Genomic DNA, 24,755 nt, shown 5'->3' on the forward strand with positions numbered 1-24,755 from the left:
TTAAGTACATTCAAAATAGGTGAAGCAGATGGAATTGATACATAAAATACATAAAAGCAAGTGAAACAATAAAACTAGTAAATAACAGCAGGTGAAATGCAATATTATTAGAGGGTGAAGGTTAATCTGAAGAGGTAGCTTTTAAAAAGAGATATTAATGTGTCCAGGTCAGTACAGTCATGAATGTGTATGGAGTGCCAGAGGGAGGGGGCAGCGATGGTGAAATTTCTCGTCAAGTGTTTTCTCATGGTGGGATTGTTTCGTCTGTGTAAGTAATATTACTTCTGTTATGAATTGGCACTATATAAATAAAGCTAAATAAAAATTTTAAATTGAATTTAATTAATTCATTTAAAATAGCAACCCTTGGAGTGGTATCCATAGTGTTACAGAACCAAAACAGGGGCCCTGCAAGAAAGTTTGGCCTCAGTTTCCACAGTCTGTGCACGCCTCTGCAAATACTTTCATATTTCGACTGAAACCTGTTTGACAGCATGTTGGATCCCAGTGTGCTGTGAGAACCGAGAGCTGCTTTCTTACATGCCTACATGTCATTGTTGTGAACTTTATTGCAAAACCTTCCTCTGAGCCATGAACCTGCATCGCTTCCCACCACACTAAATGATTAAAACTTTGTCAAAAAGTCCGTGCTGTCAGCTAGAATATTTATGTTTACCTCAGCAGTCGACTTGCCGGCATGTTGAGTAGAGGAGTCATCACATGTAAATCTGGACATTCCTCACTTCCCTGTACCGACTATATCCTCTTCCAACTTGACATATATAAGTCTGCTGCAGCTTCCCTCATATGTCAACACTCTCGAACAGCCTCACAACACTGAATTAAGCCTTGATTTGTTACTATATTTAATAATTGAGGTGGCAACATGTTCAGTACAGGATTTTCAACATATCTGTGTTTGTTTTTTGCCTGCTGCTTCTGTTGCAGCAGAGCTATGCCGACTAAACTCAACCACAAGGCTGTGAACGACAGACCTGTGATCGGTAAGTGAAAAGTTCAACTAGGCTTGATGCAAAGATTTGTGCAAAACAGAGCAAATTACATTTTTTTGTTTCTGTTTAACTGTTAATTTGTTTTCACCGGGTGCTGACAGCTGCTGTGTTTTTGTCCCACAGGTATTTTGACTCAGATAGTTACAGATGACGTTATGAAACCATTCGGGAAGACCTACATACCTGCCTCCTATGTGAAATACATTGAGTCTGGGGGCAGCAGAGTGATTCCTATCAGGTGGGTTGAGTCCTGTCATGTTGTTTATAACAGTAAAGATAGACCCTATCATACGTTTTACTGGAGTTTTTTTTTTATATGTGATCTGTCACTTTCAGTGAGGCAATTATGGATGACACAAAACAATCAACCCACTTTTTTAAATCTGAAGAATAAGAGTTATTTAAGGATGATGTCTTTTGAATGCAGCATGTTTGGAACTGTAGTTGACATTAGTTGGATGTTAACCCGTGATTTAATTTACTGTTACATCACTGATATTTGCTGCATTTGTGTTTGTTTGTCACCTGGTTTCCTCTGTCTCCTTCTATGTCATCTGTAATTTTGTGCTGTCTAAACAATGTAAAGTAATCGAGTGAGTAAGAGTGGGCTTTTTAACATTTTGTCTTCCACAGATTGACTCTTACTACAGCTGAATATGAAAACATCTTCAAGAAGATAAATGGGTGAGCTCTGACACTATAAAGGTGTACATTTATATCTTAAATAAATACACTATTTGCATTTTTTTCCCTCAGTGCTCACTCATCTGTCAATGCTCTAACTGTGTGATGTGTGTTCAGCTTGGTTTTCATTGGGGGAGCTGCAGATCTGGAGACATCAGAGTTTGCCAGGGTGGCGAGGATTTTTTACCAACTCGCTCTCACGGTTCGTACAGCAGAGCATTATGTTAATTGTCTGACTAACTGTCTGTTAGTCTCTCTGTCTATCTATGTATCTTCTTTTTAAGATTATCTTTCTGTCCTTTATCTGTCTTTTGAACATTTTCATTAGACAGAAACCACAGTGAATTTACTCAAATATAGTGCTGAAGTACAGATTGAGGGACTGTTCTTTCTAGAGTACCCAGAGTCTACCTATCTAGAGTATTTTAATTTTGTAAGACCTCATAGCATTTCAGAGGGGATAATTAAAATTACATGAAATGATTGCTCCTATTGTATTTACTTTGCATTGTTAGGTTTTGCTGGCAAAACATACAATAAGGTAATAAAACATACTGACGTTAAAACCAGCTGACAGTATGTGGAATAGTTTAATCAGCTCTGACATTAAAATACTTTTGACTATTATTAATCAGCATTTTAATACCAAAGGAATCAAGTTTTGCACTGAGGGCTAATATATTTGGTTTTAAAGTGCAGTTTATTGTAATATCATAGTCCTTGCAGTGAATGCAGGACATGTCATTGCTTTTCTGCCACAGACTGAACAAAAGTTTGTCCTAAAATTGTTAAGAGGAGTTGCGTGTTGTTTTATTGTTTCAGACATAAAAACTCCAACTGTGTGTGTGTGTTTCAGGCCAATGATGCAGGGGACTTCTTCCCCATCTGGGGGACATGCATGGGCATGCAGCTACTGACTGTACTGGTGGCTGGGGAAAATTTGCTGACCAACACTACAGCTGAGAACATAGCGATGCCGCTCAACCTGACCACAGGTTATAGCTCACTGCAGTATTGTTGGTCGCTTTATGTGTAACCCACAGCCTTAATTTATATTTTGAATTCAGGGAGTATGTTCTAAATAGATATACAGTATGGGGAAGCATTTTAATTGTTTGTTAACATTTTCTGCAAAACTGCATGTACTGAGTCGTACCACTTGGTGTCAGTAGAAGGAAGTTAGAAATCGGAGGGGTTTTTGAATCAGAATCAGAATCAGAAGGAGCTTTATTGCCAAGTAGTGTATTACACATACGAGGAATTTGCTGTGGTGATATTTTGGCCCCCAAATGAAAACTTCTGCTACTATCTGCATTATTTCAGTATTTAAATTTTGTAATAATGTTTGTTTTTTATATATATATATATATATATATATATATATATATATATATGTTTAAATACCCCTCAACCTTTCTCCCTGCAGAGGCCGACTCCAGTAGGATGTTTAAGGGTTTCCCCCACAGGCTTATGAAGGCTTTGACCCAAGAACCTCTGACTGGCAATTTTCACAACTATGGAGTTACAGTAAAGGTACAGTAAATCCCTCTGGTAAACAGTGTCACTGTACAGTGTGTTTCACTTACCCTTGGGGTTTTCCTTTGTTATTGTGCTGAGAAATTAAATCAGAAACAATCACCAAACAGCAAGATACATGATTTCCAAGATTTCTGTTACACAGGACTGAAACTTTTGTATCACTAGGACCTTAATGAGACAAACAGTACAGATGTTTACATGATCAATTTGCAGGTACAGCATTTATTAAGCATTACTTTGCCTGCAATAAAAAGAGTTTCCCCCCATAAACTGTATGGTTAATATTGGATGGATTACTTCCCCAGGGTTCACGGTGTTGCAGATGGTTTGTGCTATATCAGCTTATATGATGCACAATGCTAAATTAATTTGTGTTTAAACAAATTACCATACTGCAAACCTGGGGCCATTCAATATTGCAGCACAGGAAGACTGTTCACAGTCTACAGTGAGATGGGTATTTTTCGCCCTGGGGGTATTCTCAGCTAATTAATCTGTTCATGTACTTAAGAACGATGATAAACTTAATTGATCCCACGCAGAGAAGACATGGCATCCAAAAAAAGCACAAGAAATCATGCTTTTTATAGACAAGCAACCATTAGAACTTTATGAATATTGCGCACAATATGGAGCATTAAAATAATAATAAGAGCTTATAACTACCAAAGGTAATGAAACAAATGTTCTTACAGACCTTCCAGGACAATGACAAGCTGAAGAGTTTCTTCTCCCTGCTGTCGACAAACATTGCTGAGAATGGAGCCCACTTTGTCTCAACCATAGAAGGTTAAGATTATTTTATATTCATTTGCCAATCTTAATCATTGCTCAGAAACAGAGTTGTAATAACATATATACATACATTTATATATATGTATATATGTTATCTATCTATCTATCTATCTATCTATCTATCTATCTATCTATCTGTCTCAAGATAAGATAAGGTAAGATAGATAACTAGAGCTATACTTGTTTTTTGCCAGGTAAAACATATCCCTTCTATGGAGTACAGTGGCACCCAGAGGTGAATCGTTTTCAGTGGGACAAAAATCTGAACTTTCCTCACTCCCCTCATGCTGTTGAGTTATCTTCTCTGCTCGCTGAGTTTTTTGTCAAAGAAGGTAAGATGACAAACACACATTATCAATAATAATAATTACTGATCGTATCATTAGGTATTAAGTATGGAAAGTAAGTATATCACTTATGGATTAACCACAAATTGACATTCATGCGTTGCTTTAAAAATTTTTTTTACTTATAAACAGTTTAATTAATTTAATTTCCAGAAAGTTTACTGTATCACAGTTACATGAGATTGTATCCAAAATGACCAACCCTAGCGTTGACAAGTGTTGAAATGAGAGCTGATATTTTAGATAACTGTAAATGTATCATAGTAAATGCCAACTCAGATATACATACATCTTTCTTTCTATGTGATATCTGAATAATTACTAAGCATTTAATTTGCACATTAAAATCTAAAAAAAACATCTCCTCCTTAGATTAAAAGGGCTTGCTTCCTTATTTTAATTTACTAAGCACAGCTCCTCCTGTTCACCACCTTCTTTCTTTAACAACCAGTTTTAAGACTCTGAAAACTGAAATATAATTTAACTAGTATCAGGACAGGATTGAGCTGTACACCAGTTTAACTTGTACCTGATGTTCTGAACTCTGGACAAGTAAGTAGTAATAACATTAACGTTTACTTTACTGATTTAGCTGGCGTTACAAAGCACAATCAAGAGTCAGCCTTCACTTCCCAGCTGTTGGGGAAAACAGACTTTTATTAACGGGACCTACACTGGACGTTTAATGCCAGACTGACAATTTACTGCTAATATCTCTAATAACTCATCTCATTTGCTTGCCCACTCGTTCGCTACGCACACACAGGACACCCAGGGGGTCAGCCAAGCCATGAGTGTTACTGTGCTCACACAGTGTGAGAGTGAAAATCATGAGTTGTGCATTGATATTAAAGATTGTGTTAAATTCTAGTAGGGTGGTAGTAGGTTATTCATTCTGCAGCGGTGGTGTGCCGAACACAGGGGAACACCACTGACTGTCCGGGTGCTGCACTTCCGCACTTCAGAGAGTTCCCGCCTTTTGGGTTCCATCAACATAACCATATTAATAAACATGTAAATAATCGATTTTTGACATTTTTGAATCGATTCAAAATCTTTCACGTCCGCATCGCGATGCATCTAAGATTAAATTTTTTCTCCCACCCCTAAGTGATACCTATTTAAATTAACCTAAAACAACATTAGGGTTAGGGTCTCCAGGGTGCACATCCAGGGATCAAGCATATGTACCAGCTGGCCTTAGCATTTGCAAAGAGAAATCTTCATTTGATTAGGAAAGTCCCATTATTAACAAGTATGGGTACAATTGACACTGCAGGTATTGGTCAAGTGAACAAAATGATGATACATTTTTTAAAATTCTATTAGTTACTTGATACATATTTTGCCACTTTATCAGTGTTATACACATGGAGGTTTTAAGAATAGAAATAATACTTGTAAAAAAACCTGCATTGTTGAAGGTTGACGATATAGATATCGTACATATAAATGGCTTAGAAGTTTAGTCTGCCATCAGAGATTTTTCCTGTGGTGCCATTTCTATTGAGCTAGTTAATATGTATCACTGATGGTATTAGACTATTATGAGCGATGTTGCAAATCAATGAGCAGGACTGCTTCATGGAAATATATTATTTTAATATAATTATTGCTGAAATGTGATGCAATACATTAATTTGTCAGGTATTTCTTGTAGGTATTTAGTTTACAGGATGAACCAAAAAAAGACTGCACTGTGATATTGTATCCATAAACTGTTTCTCAATTGATTTTCCAGTTTTCATTTTGCACAATATATATATATCGATTTTGCAATGTAGATACAGTCAACGCCCAGAGAGACAAGGAGAGCTTGAATAACAGACCAACCAAGATGTTGTTGGAGAAAACCCATTATAAGTCAAACCAAATACACTCAAAACAAATCAGATATTAAATTGAACATTTCTATATCCTGTTTCTACCCAATTTCCCCATGGAGATGATTCAGCTATTCTAGTGTAATCACATGCATCTCACTTCTGCTTTGTTTAGGAAGGAGAAGTTTACATCAGTTTGACAATCCTGAGGAAGAAGCCTCGTCACTGATCTACAGCTACACGCCTATCTATGCTGGAAACTTCACAGGATACGAGCAGCTCTATTTCTTCTGAGTGTCTCTGTCCATGTGTCACTCTGTGTGTTTACAACACACCACTTCATATACAGTGTATTGCGCAACAGAACATTTAACATACCGTTTATGGTGTAACATACCACTTCACATCAGACTTGCACTCACAAAGTCTGTCTGGTTTTAAATTACAGCTCAGCCTCTGAACAAAGTGGTTAATTTCAACCACTTGTGTGCTGATTCAGAAATGCTTTTCATCACACTGTGTAGAGATTACTACACCAGTAATTGTTTTACCCTTTAAAAACTTTTATATGCCATTATTGCTATTAAAGTGCTTATTTGTATAAATAAACTGCCATTTTGAAAATGAATTCCTTTGTGTTAGAACGTGTGGATGGATCTTTAAGGGAAATGAAGTGGGTGGGTGTGGGTTTTTTTTTTTTGGGGGGGGGGGGATTTTTTTGTCCAGGGCAGTAAAGTAAGGGTCATGTCCACTATATTTTTTTCTGGGTTGTTGACAATCTGCGACCAACATTTGGTGGACATACTTTATAGGCTTCACAACACATAGGCCAATAAAGAGGTGAAGATGTATCCTAACTATCTCACCAAAAGCCCCATTTAGTAGCTGTTCTGGAGCTTTCGACACTTCCACATGATCTTCATCTGCAGATGGAGTTTCCATTTTTCTTGAGCTTTTACACAAACCTCTTCAATATAAAACTTAAGATTGAAAGTTCATTGTTGATTTTGGAAACCGCAGTTAACAGAACAATCTCACCACAATGTCCATTCAGTGTTTTCAAGGTCAAGAATGAACCTGTAGTCTGAAATAAAGGATTAATTCCTTCAGTATTTCCAGAGTTTTATCCCTGGCAGCGTGGATACGGCTTTGAAACAGCATTTATACCTTCATCAAGCAAAATGAAATTCACAATGACAATGTGAAAATGTTGAAAAAATTAAAAATAAATCCCAATTGATTGATTCTGAAAGTGTGTGCCCACATGTGCGCACGCCTTCCTGCATGTAGGGGAGACCGGTGATGGTTGTAAATCAGATCATTTGTAACACGGGCAATTTCTCTATTCAGGAACAATTTATAAATCATCAGATTCGCTCTGCACATGCTCAGTTTAGACCTTATTCCACATGTGAAAAAGTAGCGTCTTTTGGCAGGCACAGCAAATTTTGATACTACAAAGGGAAACATAATTATTTGATCATTTTTAAACTCATCAAACATGTTTATGGTATGTATGTATAATATAGTATGTAGATATCTTTCATGCATGTTGTTAGTGCTAATGTTAATGCTATAAGCTGTAAGGTAAACTAGGTTATGGCTACAAGAATCAGGGTTAGTTGTAACAACAATGAAGATGTTACAACCTATTCCAAGAAAAGAATTTGCTGTATTTATATGTTTTCTTAGAATTTCAGTTAGTATCTGACACACACACACACACACACACACACACACACACACACACAGCAATGTTTAATTGTTTTATTATTATGTTCAAATGTTAGTGTAAGACCTGCAGGCTTCTTTGTGGGCCCAGGAGGCCTGAACTCCAGGAGTGCCATATGTCTGTCACCACTGTGACGGTGTAAGACAAACAAGCAAAAACACACACACTATTAATTTGGTGCACATAGCATTGCCTGCTTTGTAATTATTATTATGTTCACTATGACTGACATTAACATATTAAACACATTAAGATACTTGAATCACCACTACACACACAGACACATCAATCATGTTAAAAAATGTGTGTTGAAAAAAAGCTTTAAATATCATGTATTTCTCGTATTCCTTATTACATATTGTCACATTTCTCCCTGGGGTATGTTACTACTGACCCGGACTATGGGGTGAATTGTAATGTTTCCCTCCTTCTGTTTGAGACTAAACCATGCACTTTCTGTCTATGTTGCAGCTATAACAGCTACACCATTTAATAGCAGACACATGTAACTAGTTCGTATCACATTTTGAACGCACTGGCTTAAAATAGCTCCAAGATACAGACAAAATGGTATAACCATCCCTGGTCTCTCCTACTACTTCATGCCGCATTAAGTCAATGCGCCACTTGGGCCATCCCAGTCGAAAAAGTCTGTACAAATAGGACTGCATTATATCATATAAGCATATATCAAATGTTTTGTTATGTAAAATATAACTAATTATAAGTGTCAAATCTGAAAATAAATGTAGTGGAAAAGTACAGTATTTCCCTATGAACAGGGGAGTAGAAGTCTAAAGTAGCCTGAATCTAAAAGTAACGTAGCCTACAAGTTTTCCTACAGCATAATTGTACTTAAACGTACATATCACTAATTGTTTCAGCTATAAATAGAAACATAGCCCTACACCATAGGACACAGGAAGTGTGGGACAAACATTGGTCAGTAGGGGCCTGTTTTCACCCTAGAGGGTTCATTCGGCCCTGTAGGAAACAGGACTTGGACTGACTATGGTATATATATATTTTTTAAATATTTGCACTGACTCTTAGTTAGCCTTAAAAACACACATGCTTAAGTAAACGGCAGATGATGACAGGAAACACAGTCGGGCCGTCACAACACACGCCGACCCGAGACACCTGACGATTGGTCTCGCCGCATGTCAGTAAGCGTCTGCGGGGGCGGGAGCAGGAAAACCGAGCCAGTGCTCTAGTTTCCCCCCCTCTCTCAAACAGATGCTGCTGCTGCTGGGTCAGTGTAATGCCGTCTATAAATAATAACAGAGTCAAAACAGCCACAGCGAGTACAAGAGAGGGGAAACCCACATCACCATTTCTCCTTTTCCCGAATCTGCAGGAATAAACCAGCGCGCAAATAATGTGACAGAACCCCGCTCCAACTTTCGACAAACGCTTTTTAGCCACCTTTTTTTATTCGTCTTTTACGACCTTTTTCATATTTTTTTCACAGGTGCTGTTGCCTCGTTCACCTCTCACACTGCTGGCAGACAGTAACCGGCTCTGCTTGTGCACTTTATTGCGGTAATCCATCTGCTCGGGCGCTGCGGCTTGTTGGTAAACACGAATCGGATACCGCCTGCGAGGACTCCCTCTGGTGCATTGATGCACCCGTTTCAGTGGTGTAACGGTGAGCAGTCATTTTATATTGTGAGAGCGCTGTTAGGCCTCTGTGATATATAAGCTAATGTACAACACAGCCTGTTATTTCAGCGGAGTGAAGCTCTCGTGGCGGTTCATATTACAGAATAAGACTGCAGCCTCTGAATTGCTCCAGTGTTTTCTAAATTTACACATTTCCATTGTGAGAAAAGACATTTAGTCTCACCCTATAATAAAGAAAAACATCCTACTTCTATTAAGACTTCTTAACAGTGAGCTAAAAGTGTCCTATATGACTTATTGGGATCACTTTATTTGAAATCCCCCTATTTAGGACACATAAGCAGCACATAAACATGTCCTGACTGTTTTATAACCATAGACTGTTCAATAACATGCTATACTGTAGTTGTATAAAGTACTGTATGTTAGTGTTACTATGAGTAACTATAACTGTTAGTATGGGCACCCATAAGTGGAAGCTCACAGGACACTGACAGACAATTTAGCAAGAGACAGTCGTAATAATATAAAATATGTCTTCATATGATCATTGTCGACAAATATTGTGCAGCGATAAACACTTAAAAATGTCCTTATATCTGCTTACAACTACATTATTAGAGGTCAATGTTAGTCAACGTTAACTGAATGAATCCATATAAATATATATAAATTTTTTGACTTTTTTTCCAAGCAAAAATGCCAAACATTTCCTGCTCCCACTTCTCAACTGTGAAGATTTTCAAACTGAATATATTTGGATTTTGGACTGTTGGTCAAATAGAAGAAACTATTTCAATACTTCACTGTAGGCTTTCGAAATTATAATGGGCATTTTTCACATTTGTCTGACATTTTATACACAAGGATTAATTGATAATGAAAATAATACTTTGTTGCAGCCCTGTACATTATAGTGTGTTATAAACCAATTGTTAAATGTTTTGTATTCTTCCTATAAAGGCTAAATACACATTTATTAATTGTATTTTAAGTTACCTACAGTATCCCTTAAATATTCCAAAAATATTCCTTAGAGGGTGGCTTTATTGCTGTGAGGAACATGTTAAGACACCGATTATCTGAATGTTTAATCAATGTGTGTATTGATTGGTAGAATAACAGACTGCTTAATCAATAGAATCCTTTATTTCCATCTAAATAATTCCAATTGAGAGCCACACAAGGCCAGTCATTGTGCTCTCTATATAACATGTTGTCTCTCTGGGTAATCTTGTTTACACTGACTGTCTCTATCTGCGGTTTCTCACATACACTTGTCTTGGCCTCGACCAATTATCTTCGAAAGCCAAGAGGTCTGAACAACCTCTCTGTCTGTGTTTGAAACTGCTGTTTGCGTCTGCAGGCTCATCTGTCATGTTAAAACAAAATGAGTTCCTTCATGGCGGTGAAATGGTGTGCCGGTGCTTCATTGTCACAGTGAGATCTGGTGAAGATGATGGATTAGTGGCCTTTTCCCTCTGACTTCGCCTGTTTGAGCGCAGCGGCCTCAGCAACCTCCTCGGTGGGCTGTTGGTGGTGTTCAGACAGGAACAATTGCTCCCTTTGTGCTGCTCAACTCCCTTGCTATTCATAGGGGAAACACACACACACACAGTATCAAAGAGTGACATTCTGCTGGAAAAATGAAGCAGTATCAGGCAGCCACAGCTCAGCATCTGCGCTGTGTGTCTCTGTGTGTGTGTGTGTGTGTGTGTGTGTGTGTGTGTGTGTGTGTGTGTGTGTGTGTGTGATCATGTGTATTTGTTCCTGTTTATGCGTGACACATGTAGCACTTTCAAGCATATGATGGGGAGTTTTGGGCCCAGCCTACTTTCTTCTTGAAAACCGGCAGCATTCATGCAGGCAGGCAGGCTTGAGTGTCCTCCCCTCCACCTCCTCCCCATGTGAACTGCTAAATATTTGATGGGAAGTTCTGTCTTTGGTGCAAGCAGACGCAGCTTTGTGTGAACACAGCGTATATAGGACAAAACCCCACCAGGCATCTCGTAGGAGCTGTCAGGGAAGCTGCCATAGACGAGGTATTTTACAGCTCTGTGAAATCACGGAGGGACTTCCCTGCCTTTTTTGAACAACAACACGAGAACCTGTCTGACAGCTGAAACTCAATACGACTGGCTCCGATTCTCTCTGTTGCCAAAATAAAGAACTTTCACCATAGCTAGCCTCCATCCTTTTTTCTGCATCTGCTGCTCTTGGCGCCATGGCAACGGGCTGCCTCCTGAGTGTGCCGATATATAGGTCAGTGGTCATACAGGGCTCCACCCAAAGCAAAATACCACATATAGCTGTTTGCTTTCCACGCATACAAAGGTGGAGGAGGAAGACGTGAGTGCTCATCCATGCAGACAGCTGTGACATGACAAACACACACCAAGACTTGAATACAAATGACCCAGATTTGGATTGTAAGTCTGCAGCAGCATCACAGGTGATTTAGCTGATGTTAGCTCATTGCAGATATATCTGAAGATGTGTTTTGAAACAGAGTCACACACCAGAGAGTAGTGACAAGTTTATGTTTCACCCGTAAAATGTCTTGCCCAGTACAGTTCTTGGTCGTGATTATAAAAAAACAACGCCCACAAAACTAATTTGGAGGAACATTATCAAAAATGTTTTTTTTATTTTATGGATTCTGTAAAGAAAATGATCGGCTGATATTGTCACGATAGCCGTGTGTTCAGGAAGGTACAGGTTTTAGGACCCAAACGCAGGACAAGTACACTGCAGGATGGTCTCAAAGAGGTTTATTTAACCAAACATGAAGAGCAACTTACAAATAAGTCCAGGCACTCAAATTGAGGCAGACAGACACAAACCAAAGAAACCCACAAAACAAAGGTAATCCAAACATGGCAAAAGGTCCATGAACAAATGGCAATAATCCAAAACATTCCAGCAGGCAATATTTCCAGGAGCAGACAGGGGAACTGGCAGACACACACAACAACAAGACAAACAACAGACCAGCAAGGACAGAACAGGAATGACAAACATTTAACCACTGGCTAACGAGGAGGGCGGGGGCACACTCAGGTGATTCAAAGGCAAGGCAGCACATAGACACGGGCAAGCCGGGGGATTGACAGACTGAACACAGAGAGGTTACAAAACACAAGACAAGAATTAAACTGGAACTAGGACCCAAAACACAGAACAGACAAAGCAGACTAAATAACCAAGTACAGAAGAACAGCCTGAAACAAAGACCAAACCACAGAGCAGATCAAACTAACCATAACACAGACAGACCCAAAACAAGAATCAATACAACTAATACAGACTGGGCTGAACATAAAGTACAAAAACAGAATCAGACCAGAATCGTGACAGAAATATCATCAACAGATTTTTTGAACTCTCAAATCTCAATACCGGCATTGACCTCATAAATCCTATGCTGGTCACCTCACAAGATTAACCTGGGGCTCATGAGATATTTAATGGTAGAGGAGAGAAGAAAATGCAACAGATCTTAATTCATTTTTGTGACTTTTCTTGGATCTGTGCCTTTTTATGAAATATGAAATAGGATTGCTGGCAGTGTAGAAAATGCTTTGAAAGGACAGTTAGACCATATTGTAGGGACATAAGATTTACAGAAAATATAATCGAACAGTTAAATGAAAATTTAACAGTTAAATAAAATTTTGTTGGCTAGTCAAAAACATCTTAATAAAGTAAGAAATCTCACGGCCCCAGTATTTGTAAAATCCTGGCTTCAGCCCTGCACATGTCCTTCGATCAGTTTGTGTTTAATTTACGCTCATGGTGACAATGTTGAGGATCAGGCAAACGTGGAGGTCCCTGGTAATGATCGCCTCTCGCTGAGTGAAGTCATTTAGCTGTGGGTCTTGAATGAATGTGTCGACGGGCCTCGATAAATGGAGCATAGCCGCTCATTCAGAGAGAGTGGAAATAAGAGGTGGGAAGTATTGATCCTCTCACTCAATGCAATTTCCACTGTGTGGCGGGAGAAATGCCAAATAGAAATGTCAACATGTCACTTTGGCTGTAGGAGTGACTAGAAATACAGGATCGATAAAACAAACTGTGGCCCAATAAAACAATACCCATCACAGGGAAATGAATTTGGTAAAGGTCTCCATCCATCCATATGTTCGTCTACCTGTTCATTAATCTTTATATCCATATGGTTTTCCATCCGTCTTTCATCCATCCATCCATCCTCCCTGAATCTGTCCATTAATTTGTCCATCCATACATCCAACTGTTCATCTATCCATCCATCTGTTTGTTTGTTTGTTCATTCATCCGTACATCTATTTTTTTCTCAATTCACCATACATTTTCCAAAATGCGTATCCTGTTTGTGGCTGTAGGAAACTGTCTGTCCATCCATACGTAATACGTTTGTCTGTCCGTCTCTTCATCCATCCATTTATCCACCCTTTGGTCTGGCTGTTTATCCATCCATCATTCTATCTATTCATCATCTGTCCATCATCCATCCATCCGTCTGCTAGTTTGTCTTCATCTTTCCTTTTGTCCATATATCTGCCCTTTAGTTTGTCTCTCTGTCTGTCCATCTATCCATCCATTTAATTTCTAAAATTCTCATTTTGTTCAGGGTCATATGTACTGTAGGTCTGGAGCTTATCCCAGCACGCATTGGGCAAGAGGCAAGGTGCACAGTGGACGGGTTGCTGGTCCATCAACAGACAACACAATCACACCTACAGACAATTTAGAGTTTCCAGTCCACCTATTTGTCTTTGGACGGTGGGAGGAAATTGGCACAGGAAGAACTTCTAAACAGAAAGGAGTGACTGGGGAATTTTGTTTCTGAAAAAGATGTTTTTATATAATTCTATCTGGTACACTTTGTTTCTACATTTTGATAGATTGCTGCTGTGTAGCTTTGAAGGCCAGGACTCTTGAACTATGATTAAACAATACACAAGCTGACTTCACTGATGGCTACCTTGTCTCTGGGTGAAGCCGTGCTAATCAGTGAAATCAGCTGCTGTAGTGTTTGATCCAACCGAAATCCTGCAGACCCTCTGTGGCACGAGACTTCCTGTTCCTGTTGTAACATGAAGAGGTTCATATCACCAGACTGCAATGAGTCCTATGTGAGCTCCGATTCACTATCGCTCGCTGGGTTAGTGTGACCCCGATCTCACAAAGCCCCCTCTCACACGCAGATGCTGACTTCTCATTACTCATTCAGACACACAAAACACAAGTGGGCTCTCTGTATCTCCTTGTCTCTGTCCATCTAATCTACAACTGTTTACCTGCATTAGTGTCTCCCTTGAGATTTGGGAATTTGTGGTTCTTCTGACAAATAACATAATAAACACACCCAATCAAATACTGTAAACTGCACACATACAGCAACCTGTCCAGTGTCATGCCACTGTGTTCGTCAGTAATTCCCCCTCCCCCAACTCTCTACCTCTGACCTTGACTGTAGACAGCAAAGAAGGCAACTTTAATGGGAGAAGCATCTGTTTGGATTGGAGCACACGGCAAAGTTCTCCCTAAAAGCATGTATTTTTACTGTCATTGGTAGTGTATATGGATGAATCACCTGCCTGTATAAGAATACAAGCATCTTTGGTTTGAGGTTTTATGCTGCCATTTTAATCAGCTTGCTCATTCGTTCTCAGAGTGTGAGTGCTTTAAGTCTTAAAACTGACGAACTAGATTTCATCAGTGTCTTAAAAATATTTTCCTGGGCCCTATCCACAAAAGAGGGCTGGGAAAATAAAATCTTTTCGTCTATGGCTAACTGTTACTTTATACAAGACAGACATGTTGCTTGGATACAGCATTAGAAGTATTCTACATGTTTAAGTACAAAACTAAAAGGGCACCTCTTTCCCTCCTGCACACAAACACATACATAGACCTTTGTGTTTGTGTGTGTAAAGCTTCAATTCTTTGGCTTCCATTATAGGCGAACAGAGCTGCAGGTCTGACCCTCAGCTGCCCATGAATAGCAGAGTAATTTAAAAAGAGATGAGCTATGTGCACAGTTGCATTCAGGTGTGTCAGGCCTGCATTTCTCTGCCTTTTCTAGCATGTGTTGCCACTCCTGGTCTTCCTGTAAATGTGTTTTTAAATCTTCCCTCTGTATTTGTTCAGGGTGCTTCTGTGGTCTGGGACTGGTTTACTCCAACAAGTCGTGTACCATGCCACCCATCACCTTCCAGGACCTGCCTCTCAACATCTACATGGTCATCTTCGGGACAGGCATCTTTGTCTTCATCCTGAGCCTCATCTTCTGCTGTTACTTCATCAGGTGAGAGGCAACAGAAAAGAGAAACAAGACAAAAGGTGTTTTAAAAACTATAGTTCCTTTGCTCTGGTTCAGATCAGTGGATGAGTTGGTAAACTTTATGCGTTTTCCCCTTGGTTACAAACCAAAATGCCTCACTTAAAGCCATGTGAGAACGATCACTCTATTGGTTAGATGGGTCTGGGGCAGGCGAAAAAATAAAGACAGGAAGACAGTCGAGAAGAAGGTCCTATCTGCACAAATATCAAAATGGCAACATATTTTGTTCATTCACCGACTAGCTTCCAGCAACTTGCAGAGTACTCCTTGTATTTGGGTCGGATTTTGGTTGGATCATTTTCCCACAACTCCAGAGTTTGTTTGGGTCTCAGTGTGGTTGTTTTGGTTGGTGTTCAGATCTGCCTAAACAAATCGTAACAAGGGGGAAAATTCTAAATTCTTAAGGAACGCAGGTTTGAAAACGCCCTATTGTAGCAACTTTGTCAGGTTGTATATTGAATTACTTGATAACACCAGCATGCTAACATGACAACAAGAACAATTTTATCCAACAATTGAATGTAGTGTGCTCATATGCATTTTCTGATTAGTATGAAACACGAAGCAAAGCTGAGGATGATGGGAATGTCATTAGTTTTGCAGGTAGTTTCAGGCAAAGTAAAGATGAAAGTCAAGGGATCACACTGATTACAGTTACTCCTGAGGGGGACATGAATGTCTGTACAAAATGTCGCACTATCCATCCAATAGCTTTTGAGATATTTCAGTCTGGACCAAAGTGGTGGACTGACCGACATTGCCAACCCTAAAAAAGAAGGGAGTATGTGAGTGTGTGTGTGTGTGTGTGTGTGTGTGTGTGTGTGTGTGCAGGCGAGAAACACAGTGACAGGCGGGGAAGAAGGTAGGAAAGAGGAACAGAGTGACCTCTCCCGCTGTTGACTGTGAACTGTGAACTCCCTGATGAGCTGTGTGGACGTTTGTGTCTGAAGGACGGGATATGAGGCAACAGGAAGCAGCCCATCACAATCTGTGGGGACAGCAATGAGGAAAACTGCAGAGACACTCAGAATAAAGGTGGTCTGAATAGCACACAGTGGGAGTACACAAAAACATCACACATGAACGTCTGCAGTGTACAAAACCACATAAGGAAACATCTACACCTGCAGTAGGGTGTGTTTTTTATCCCGAGCTCTCTTTGGATGACTGAGCATCTGCGTTTGGAAAATTATTATTATTGCCATCTCATAAAGTGGTGTGCTATTTTCAGTGTTGAATATGATTTTGAATTGCTGTCCAAATTGCCTGTGTAATCAAAATGTCAAATTTGTGACTGTCGGCTGGAGACATACAGAGCCAACTGTGCTGAATGCACGTCACTAACGGTGTTTTTTTTTCTAGTGATTTTAAGCTGAAAAAACCTTGTATAAATATTAAGTTGGGTCAGTTAGTACCAAATATTGACAAACGCAAGCGTACAACCAGAACATATTTACTATTGATTTATCAAAATCCATGTTGCATTAGTGAGGTCAGGCACATTTCTGCAATCATGAATGTTTTGTTTGGTCTGCGTCCGCCACTAAATTGACCATCAGCTCTTTCAGAAAAGCTCGGAATCCGTCCTGTTTCTTTTAAAGCACTTGCGTATGAATCATAACCAATGAGTCACTTCCTTTTGGCCCTGTTAACATGCTGAAGGTAGTCTTGGGTAGGAGTGTGAGTGTGAATTCATTTATAGACCGGGTGATTCATCAGATGAATACTGAGCGATGCATGCCATTCACTGGGGCAGGTTTCCTATTATCCCTCTAAGACAGGCTCTCTCTAAATCCTGTGTGTCAGGGAGTTTGTGACGTTCGATTTTAACTTAAAACAAATTAAATTAAATTCTCCTTTAATCATAATAAGCATTTATATAAAGTTTTCTTGAGATCTGAGGAAGATTTGCTGAGCACCATCAATCCTTTCACTCTTCATATTATAACAGATGCTTTTTTAATAGTGGCACAAACTGGCGGTGTCCACAGCAGTGTGCCAGAGTGCAAAAATCGAAAATATCATATATTTAATTATACCCCAATGTGCTGTACAGCGGCGGATCTGTATCCAGTTTAAGGAGCAGCACAGCAACTACAGTAGTCAGAAAGATATTATGAGAACCATAACGTGTAGGCGCAAGCTGACAGTGTTTTAAAACCAGACAATATAATGACTGAGAGCAGAGATATTAAGCCACCAGAGCCGCTTTCCCCACATAAAGTGAATCTGACTCATTTAATTTCCTGTCAGAGATTCTTGAGACTGGACCTGTGAAGTCCCCTGAAGGGTCCATATCCCAGAGCAGGACAGTTTCTAAAGATTAACACAGTTTCTCATTAGCCAACAGGAAACATGACTGGTTAGTGTACTCAGTGAAACTTCTAATAATTAGAAGTGCTTCTCAAATCGCCATAAAGTCCCATACACCTGGAAATTCAGATTAATTCAGATAATTCAGATCGTATCTGCAGAAAATGGGACAATAAAGTGACTTTATTTGCTATAGCAGCAGATAGAGCAGGCTGGAGGTCATCTTAGAACACATGTAAGCACAACAATAACGTCAGCAGCTTATCAGGTCAGAGGCATTCATTAAGTTGGATAAATCTGTAAAAAACAAAAGAAGAAGTCTCTGAAAGCCTGAATTAGTCCACCTAGACACATCATTTATCTAAAATAACAATAAATTTTGACAATAATTATAGACTTTCACCTTAGAAATAAATTGATTCATTTAAAAAACAGCCTGACCTCCATATCCTATGTGTTGGCAGGAGTCGGAGCTCCAGCTGTTCTGCTCTTTGGAAACCGTAAATGTCAAAGCAGGAAATGAGTGAATTGAGAGATGGCACATTAGCATATGGAATAACAAAAAGTCAATCTTTAATGCCTTGAAAAGGTAGAATAAGATTGTAGAATTAATTGGCAAATTTGGTGTCATTTGTGCTGTTTTAAATTCATCGATCTTCTCAGTGTTAATAATTACATAGGTTAAATGTGATTATATATCTTTTTTGTGTATTTTATAGGTTTGCAAAGTGAAAAAGCTCAAATTCCACCCTGGAGGGAGTTACCCTAGTCATAATGCTCGCCTAGTGTGGCACGCCCTCAAAAATACACTGATTTGCAGCACATACAGTGACAAGACGTCCGCCCGCTGCCTGCCCTCACCCCCACCCTCCCTACCGATTGTTCGATACGCTCCAGACAGTCAAAGTTGTTACTGTGATGTAGAGACAGTGCACAGTGAAAACGTGAAGTATGAAAGATCAATTTGTTACAAATCAATAACTCACCACTCTGAAACTGTTGCTCCTGTGTAGGTTGCGAAGCTGGTTACTGAAGCTGTGGTTACCGGCTTGTCAGGACCCGCCCTACTCTGCTTCTGATTGGCTAATAGTCCTTACATGGTACTGCACAAATGCAACTCCAAAACAATGATCAAATAGAAGTGAAAAATGTGTGTAAAATATTTTTTTTAAAAATTCAACCATGTAAACCTGTTCTGGTACAACCCCTAAATAAAATTATGAACCTGAAAATGAACATAATGACCATTTTAATATTTTTTCTACACGTAACACAAAACTGTCAGGTATAGTTTTAACATAACTCAGAAGCAGACGAAGACAGGATATCATTCAAAAAGTTTATTGAACAGTAGTTGTGCACACGCAAGACAAGGTGGGAGCAGGGGAGTATAGCTGTGTGGCTGGCTTGAAGATAGGCTGGGCAGGCAGGCAGAGTGTAATCCTCCAAAGAAGCAGGCAGGTATGAGCACTTGGGTCGGCGTCCTTTCCAGGCTAGGAAACCCAAAGAACAGAGACGAGGTTTACCAACAGTTAACAGGAAACACAAGAAAAGCTTAAAGAGAATACAACGTAACAACTAGGCCGGATGCCGGCTTCAAACCTACAGTACTCAACGTAACAATCCAGTGAAGACAGAGGAGAACTGCACGGCTTATCAAGCAGCACAGATTGACATGATACGCATCAGGTGTGCCAATCAGTCTGCCAGACAGGTGTGGGAGCCAGCCCCATGCGTCCCCACCAGTCACGCCTCCTGCCAACCTGCCAAGGTAGAAAGTAGATAGAACCGCAAGGAAGAGAGAGAGAAAGGCAGAGCGACAGAAAAACCAAAACACTCCAGTCAGCCTCACACACTTAAAAACTATATATAACTAACAAAATGACAAAACAGAGACAATAACTTAGTTAAAAAACAAAAAGATCGGACGCAAGGGGGTTAAGTTTTTTGGGAGATGAAATAACATCTGTTTGGTCTGCAGAAAAGAACAGAAGCTTGAGACACATACTTGAAAGCTTTTTTGATGGAGCTGGAACCATCACATGAGGCCAGGAGCCTTCGACTACAATTAACGATTACTGACTATTATATTTATGATTCACTTAATTTATTATTTGTTTTGTCAAAGAAAATAGTGAGAAACATTCGTCGCAATTTCCCAGAGCCTATGTGACATACATTTAAGTTGCATATTTTTGTCCAAATCGATTAATATAAAATATGGAAACACATCAAATCCTCCCATTTGAAAAGCTGGAACTTGCTCATTTGTAGTTTTTGCTTATAAAATGATTCAAACAATTTATCAAACTCATCAAAATGTATGTAGTTGCCGATTAATTTCAACTAATCAACTAATTGTTAGCCCTGTAATATGCTGTGCACGATATTGCAAAGGCTGATTTAGTGCCAGATTTAGAAGGCATGGCAGTAACACTATTAAATATGATATCTAAGATCTAGAAATATAAATGGCTAATACCAGTAACCATGGAAGTGATCTAGTATTTGCCTCCCAGAATACACAGTATTTCTGAGAGGAAAAGCATTGGTTTGGTTGAGGTTGTTAAATTAGAAGTTTTCTGCACCTATAATTATGTCATTTATACTTGTTGAAGTCATTGTTACTTCATACAATAAGAACTGGTCAATGGCTGTGTGAGGATCGTCTATTCTTGCAGACCGGGCACAATAGCTCAGCTGCAATGCTGAAATCGCCGCCATGCCCCCCTTTCACCCACTTCACATCATTCTCCAGGCATGGGAAACCTCAACACATGTGAAACTTGTATCCTCTCATTGTTCTACATGGAAGATTGTTAGCGGCAATCAGCGTAAACAATAAACCAAGTGACAAAAACAATGAAGAACTGTCATTTCCTTACTTTAAACAGCAACTCACTTAGATATATATATTTTTTAATTTTTGTTTCTTTTGAGGGAGATCAGATCACAGATAATCAGATCACCTTTCATCTCAGATGCTGTCTCTCTGCGTTCATCTTCAGGCTCAAATCACAGACAGTGATAGACATTTGTGTCTATGTTTAGTTGTGAAAAAAACAGGAGGCCAAAAATAACCCCCTGAACCGACACAGCTCGCCATGTGATAAAGATCTCCTCTCCATTGTTGGTTTTTTGGGGGTGGTGCGGGGATTCAAAGAAGCAACGCACTCATTAGCCATGTTTGTGTATATTTGTGTCTAAGTGTGTTTGTATGTGTGTAAGCATTTGCTTGGAGGTACATGATTACTTGTGAACAATGTGTGTGTGTGTGTGTGTGCTTGCAGAGGAACATGTATTTCACTATGGATGTGTGGCCACTGGAGCTGTTTGAAAAGACAGTTAATTATCAAAGCTTACCCTGCAATCACACAGCTTCTGTTACACATAATGCCCCATAATTTAACCACACAAACTTTAGTGTTAGCCTGAATCCGATGACCTGCTGTTGAACTCAAGCTTAGAATAAATACAGACACCTTTATCTCTTAATAACAAATGAGGAGGGCTGGAAAGTAACTAAGTACTAGTATTTACTCATGTACTGTACTTATACAGTAAATACAATTACTGTCCCATTTAATGCACCCTTTTATTCTTATTCCAATACATTTCAGAGGGTAATATTGTTTTTATTTGACTATATTTTTCTGTCAGCTATAGTTACTTTGCAGATTAAAATTTTAGATACATACCCTATGATTAATTAAAAAGATATAATGCATATGTATAGATTAAACAACCCAAAAGTATATAAAGTAATTAAATTGAGCTCCACCGTGACCAGCAACAACAATAAAATGCTGCTTAGTGTTAATGTATCAATGAAAATGGGCCAATAATATAAAATATACTAATATAATGGTCCATTCTGTATGGTTAGTAGTTTTGTTTTCAATAATATAGTATATCTACTGATACTTCTGTTCTTATCAATATTTTTCACGAACCAACAGAGAATTATCACCCAACTTTGCCGTTTCCTTCCGCTTTGTGTCCCCGTAGCTCATTATTTACCTCATAATTGCAATTTTACTGTCTCACAACTTGCTTTTGGCAAAAAAGCTCTGACAAACGCACTGTGCACCACCTGTGCAGCATCAAACGGGAGACAGACACAGTAATCAACTAGCTGGTGAACATAGTGGAGAATTTAGCAGCTAAAGAGAAAGATATTTCCCTCAGGAGTTAAGAGACCAAAAACAGAGCTAAAAGAAGAGCTTGTTTCCTTTGCCCCTAAGCCGCCAAATAAATTGATTAATGCAGTTTTAAGTACATTTTTGTGATAATACTTCTGTCCTTTCTCCACTGGGAGAAGAAGTATTCAGATCCCATAATGTAATACTCAAGTTACATGTTACAATTAGCTCTGTATTTATGTTTTTAGTCCAGAAGTATTAGTAGAAAAATTTACTTAAAAATAAAATACTCATCATGCAGAAAACATATGTCCTTATTAGTGTTATATATTTATAAAATATATATTATTGAATTGTTATTAATGATGATTTCATGTGTAAGTAGCATTTTACTGTTGTAGTTGGTCGAGGTGATTTTAACTAGCGTTCGGTAGTTAAAAACAAATATATTTTGTCTGTAAATTCAAAAACTGCCAAGTTACTAGTAACTAAAGCTATCATAAAATGAAAATACCTAAGTAAACTACCTCAAAACTGCACATAAGTACAGTATATGATTAAATATACTTTTACACTTAACCACTGACCTACTTTACTTTGAATGCAGGACTTTTACTTTAAACTGAGTATTCTTACATTGTGGTATTTGTACTTTTACTTAAGTAAAGGATCTGAATACTTCTTCCTTACCTATGAACATAAGTAAATACAATGTACAACTGAGTGAAGGTTACAAAGATTGTCAAGTTATTTTAATGCATTTCTTTCTGTTCATCCACAGCAAACTACGACACCAAGCCCAGAGTGAGCGCTTTGGATACAGAGAGGTGAACCTGAGGTTAATATTTAGCACACTTTAAGGTCTAAATCAAAACAATCTCTCTTAAGCGTATCTTGTTTGTGTTACTCGTACAGGTGGTTTTAAAAGGAGATCCAAAAAAGTTGAGTCTTCATGGGGTAAGAATGTGATTTGCTATCAGTCAGCAAACACACAGCTTAAAACGTTTGTAAGAACTTTCAGTAAAAGCAAAAGTGACGCATAATCATGACATGACTCTCTGTCTCTGTCCTGTCTGTCACTCACTCACACAGCAGACGTGCGCCGTGTGTCTCGAGGACTTCAAAGTGAAAGATGAGCTGGGAGTGTTGCCATGCCAACATGCTTTCCACAGGAAGTGAGTACTGCAGAGCACAGCGAAGCCTTTCTTTGCTCCTGTTACCACTTGGTTCCCGCCTGGGCTTGTTAAAAATGGAAATGTTCATGTTTGAGCTGAAGTTCAGTGGTCGGGAATTACAGCTTAAGATTTTGGTTGAGTATTCCCGACTGCAGCTTGTTCAACAGTGCTGACATTCATTCATGCTTTCGCATCTCCTGCTTCTTTCTACTCAGGGTAAGGGAGAAGTGATCAGGGGCCTCATTTATAAACGTTGCGTACGCACAAAAGAAGGCGTACGCCGCTCTCTACGCAATAATTGGTATTTATAAAAAGCAAACTTGACGGTAAAATGTGCGGTCCTTCACGCAAGATCTGACCCAGGCGTACGCACAAAAACGGGTGAAATGAGAAATGGCGACACCGTCGGCAGATGGAAGAAACACGTGAAAGTGTGTGAAACTGTAGATCGTTGTGTAAAATAAATGGCAATACTGCCTCTCATAAATAACACGAAGACATCACAAAGCAAGTCTTACAATTAACAGCCTACATAAACACCCGTTTGATCGATCTGCAACAGAAATGCAAATTAACACATATTTCCAAAAAGAAAAGTGAAATATGTTCTGCAATAATATTGGCATGTTATAGAATTCATCCTCATAAATAAGATGGTAAACAGAACGAAATAATGTACAAAACTGATATTCTCGCCAATGATATTCTGCGTCTGGCGGAGCAGATATAGATGCAATTAGATAGTCAGTCAGATAGATAGATAATTAGGGAGATATATAGATAGATATATAGATAGATAGTTAAATAGATATTATTTGTCCACTGGGGAAAGTTGTTTTCATAGTAAAAATGTCTTCATCAGCTACGGAATCATGGTATTCATGCATATGCCTTTAGTTTGTTTTATTTTTGATAAAATAACGTATGATGTATGTCTCAACCATTTAGAAAGCTACAAGAAATTACATTTGCGCTGAACTATTTCCCATTTCCAAGTAGATTATAACCGACATCTGTAGCTTGTCAGATGCAATTAAATGGATGGAAATAAAATGCCCCATCACAATGCGTAATGACGCACAATGGCTGATCTTGCGCTCTTAGAAGATGTGGCAAATGGAAGGATTTGGAGTGAATGCATCTTCAGACAGCAAGAAGACTTGCTGGCAAATGAGGACGAGTGGCTTATGAGCCGGTTCCGACTTCCTCGAGCCGTCCTGTTGGACCTCTGCGGT

At 39.0% G+C, this 24,755-nt stretch overlaps 2 protein-coding genes and 1 long non-coding RNA gene across 5 annotated transcripts in view; 2 read left to right on the top strand and 1 right to left on the bottom strand.

Annotated features, from left to right (window-relative positions):
* The first annotated feature begins 446 nt into the window (after positions 1-446).
* On the top strand, positions 447-6,829 carry LOC123961007 (gamma-glutamyl hydrolase). Its single transcript, XM_046036091.1, is given in 11 exon segments — positions 447-692; positions 694-815; positions 948-1,004; positions 1,137-1,251; positions 1,647-1,697; positions 1,815-1,899; positions 2,554-2,692; positions 3,124-3,230; positions 3,932-4,025; positions 4,226-4,363; positions 6,377-6,829. Coding segments are annotated over 11 exon segments (1,098 nt in total). The 5' UTR covers positions 447-621; the 3' UTR covers positions 6,496-6,829.
* A 2,352-nt stretch (positions 6,830-9,181) lies between these two features.
* Positions 9,182-24,755, top strand: part of rnf122 (ring finger protein 122) — a 21,625-nt gene continuing 6,051 nt past the window's right edge. The window contains exons 1-6 of one of the 3 annotated variants that reach the window (XM_046034938.1): positions 9,182-9,316; positions 9,408-9,584; positions 15,698-15,854; positions 23,127-23,172; positions 23,261-23,302; positions 23,438-23,520. In XM_046034938.1, coding sequence (XP_045890894.1) covers positions 9,560-9,584; positions 15,698-15,854; positions 23,127-23,172; positions 23,261-23,302; positions 23,438-23,520 — 353 coding nt within the window. In that variant the 5' untranslated portion in view covers positions 9,182-9,316; positions 9,408-9,559. Of the gene's footprint in view, positions 9,317-9,407; positions 9,585-15,420; positions 15,599-15,697; positions 15,855-23,126; positions 23,173-23,260; positions 23,303-23,437; positions 23,521-24,755 lie in introns of those variants that run through there. The other 2 variants (XM_046034939.1, XM_046034940.1) reach the window with 2 other exon arrangements.
* The window catches only part of LOC123960283, a 6,709-nt gene continuing 1,482 nt past the window's right edge, over positions 19,529-24,755 (bottom strand). The window contains exons 2-3 of the long non-coding RNA XR_006822495.1: positions 19,810-19,966; positions 19,529-19,696 (exon numbers count right to left, since the gene is read on the bottom strand). This is a non-coding gene — a long non-coding RNA (uncharacterized LOC123960283). The remainder of the gene's footprint in view (positions 19,697-19,809; positions 19,967-24,755) is intronic.

Source organism: Micropterus dolomieu, linkage group LG21 (assembly GCF_021292245.1).
Source record: "Micropterus dolomieu isolate WLL.071019.BEF.003 ecotype Adirondacks linkage group LG21, ASM2129224v1, whole genome shotgun sequence".
NCBI lineage: Eukaryota > Metazoa > Chordata > Actinopteri > Centrarchiformes > Centrarchidae > Micropterus > Micropterus dolomieu.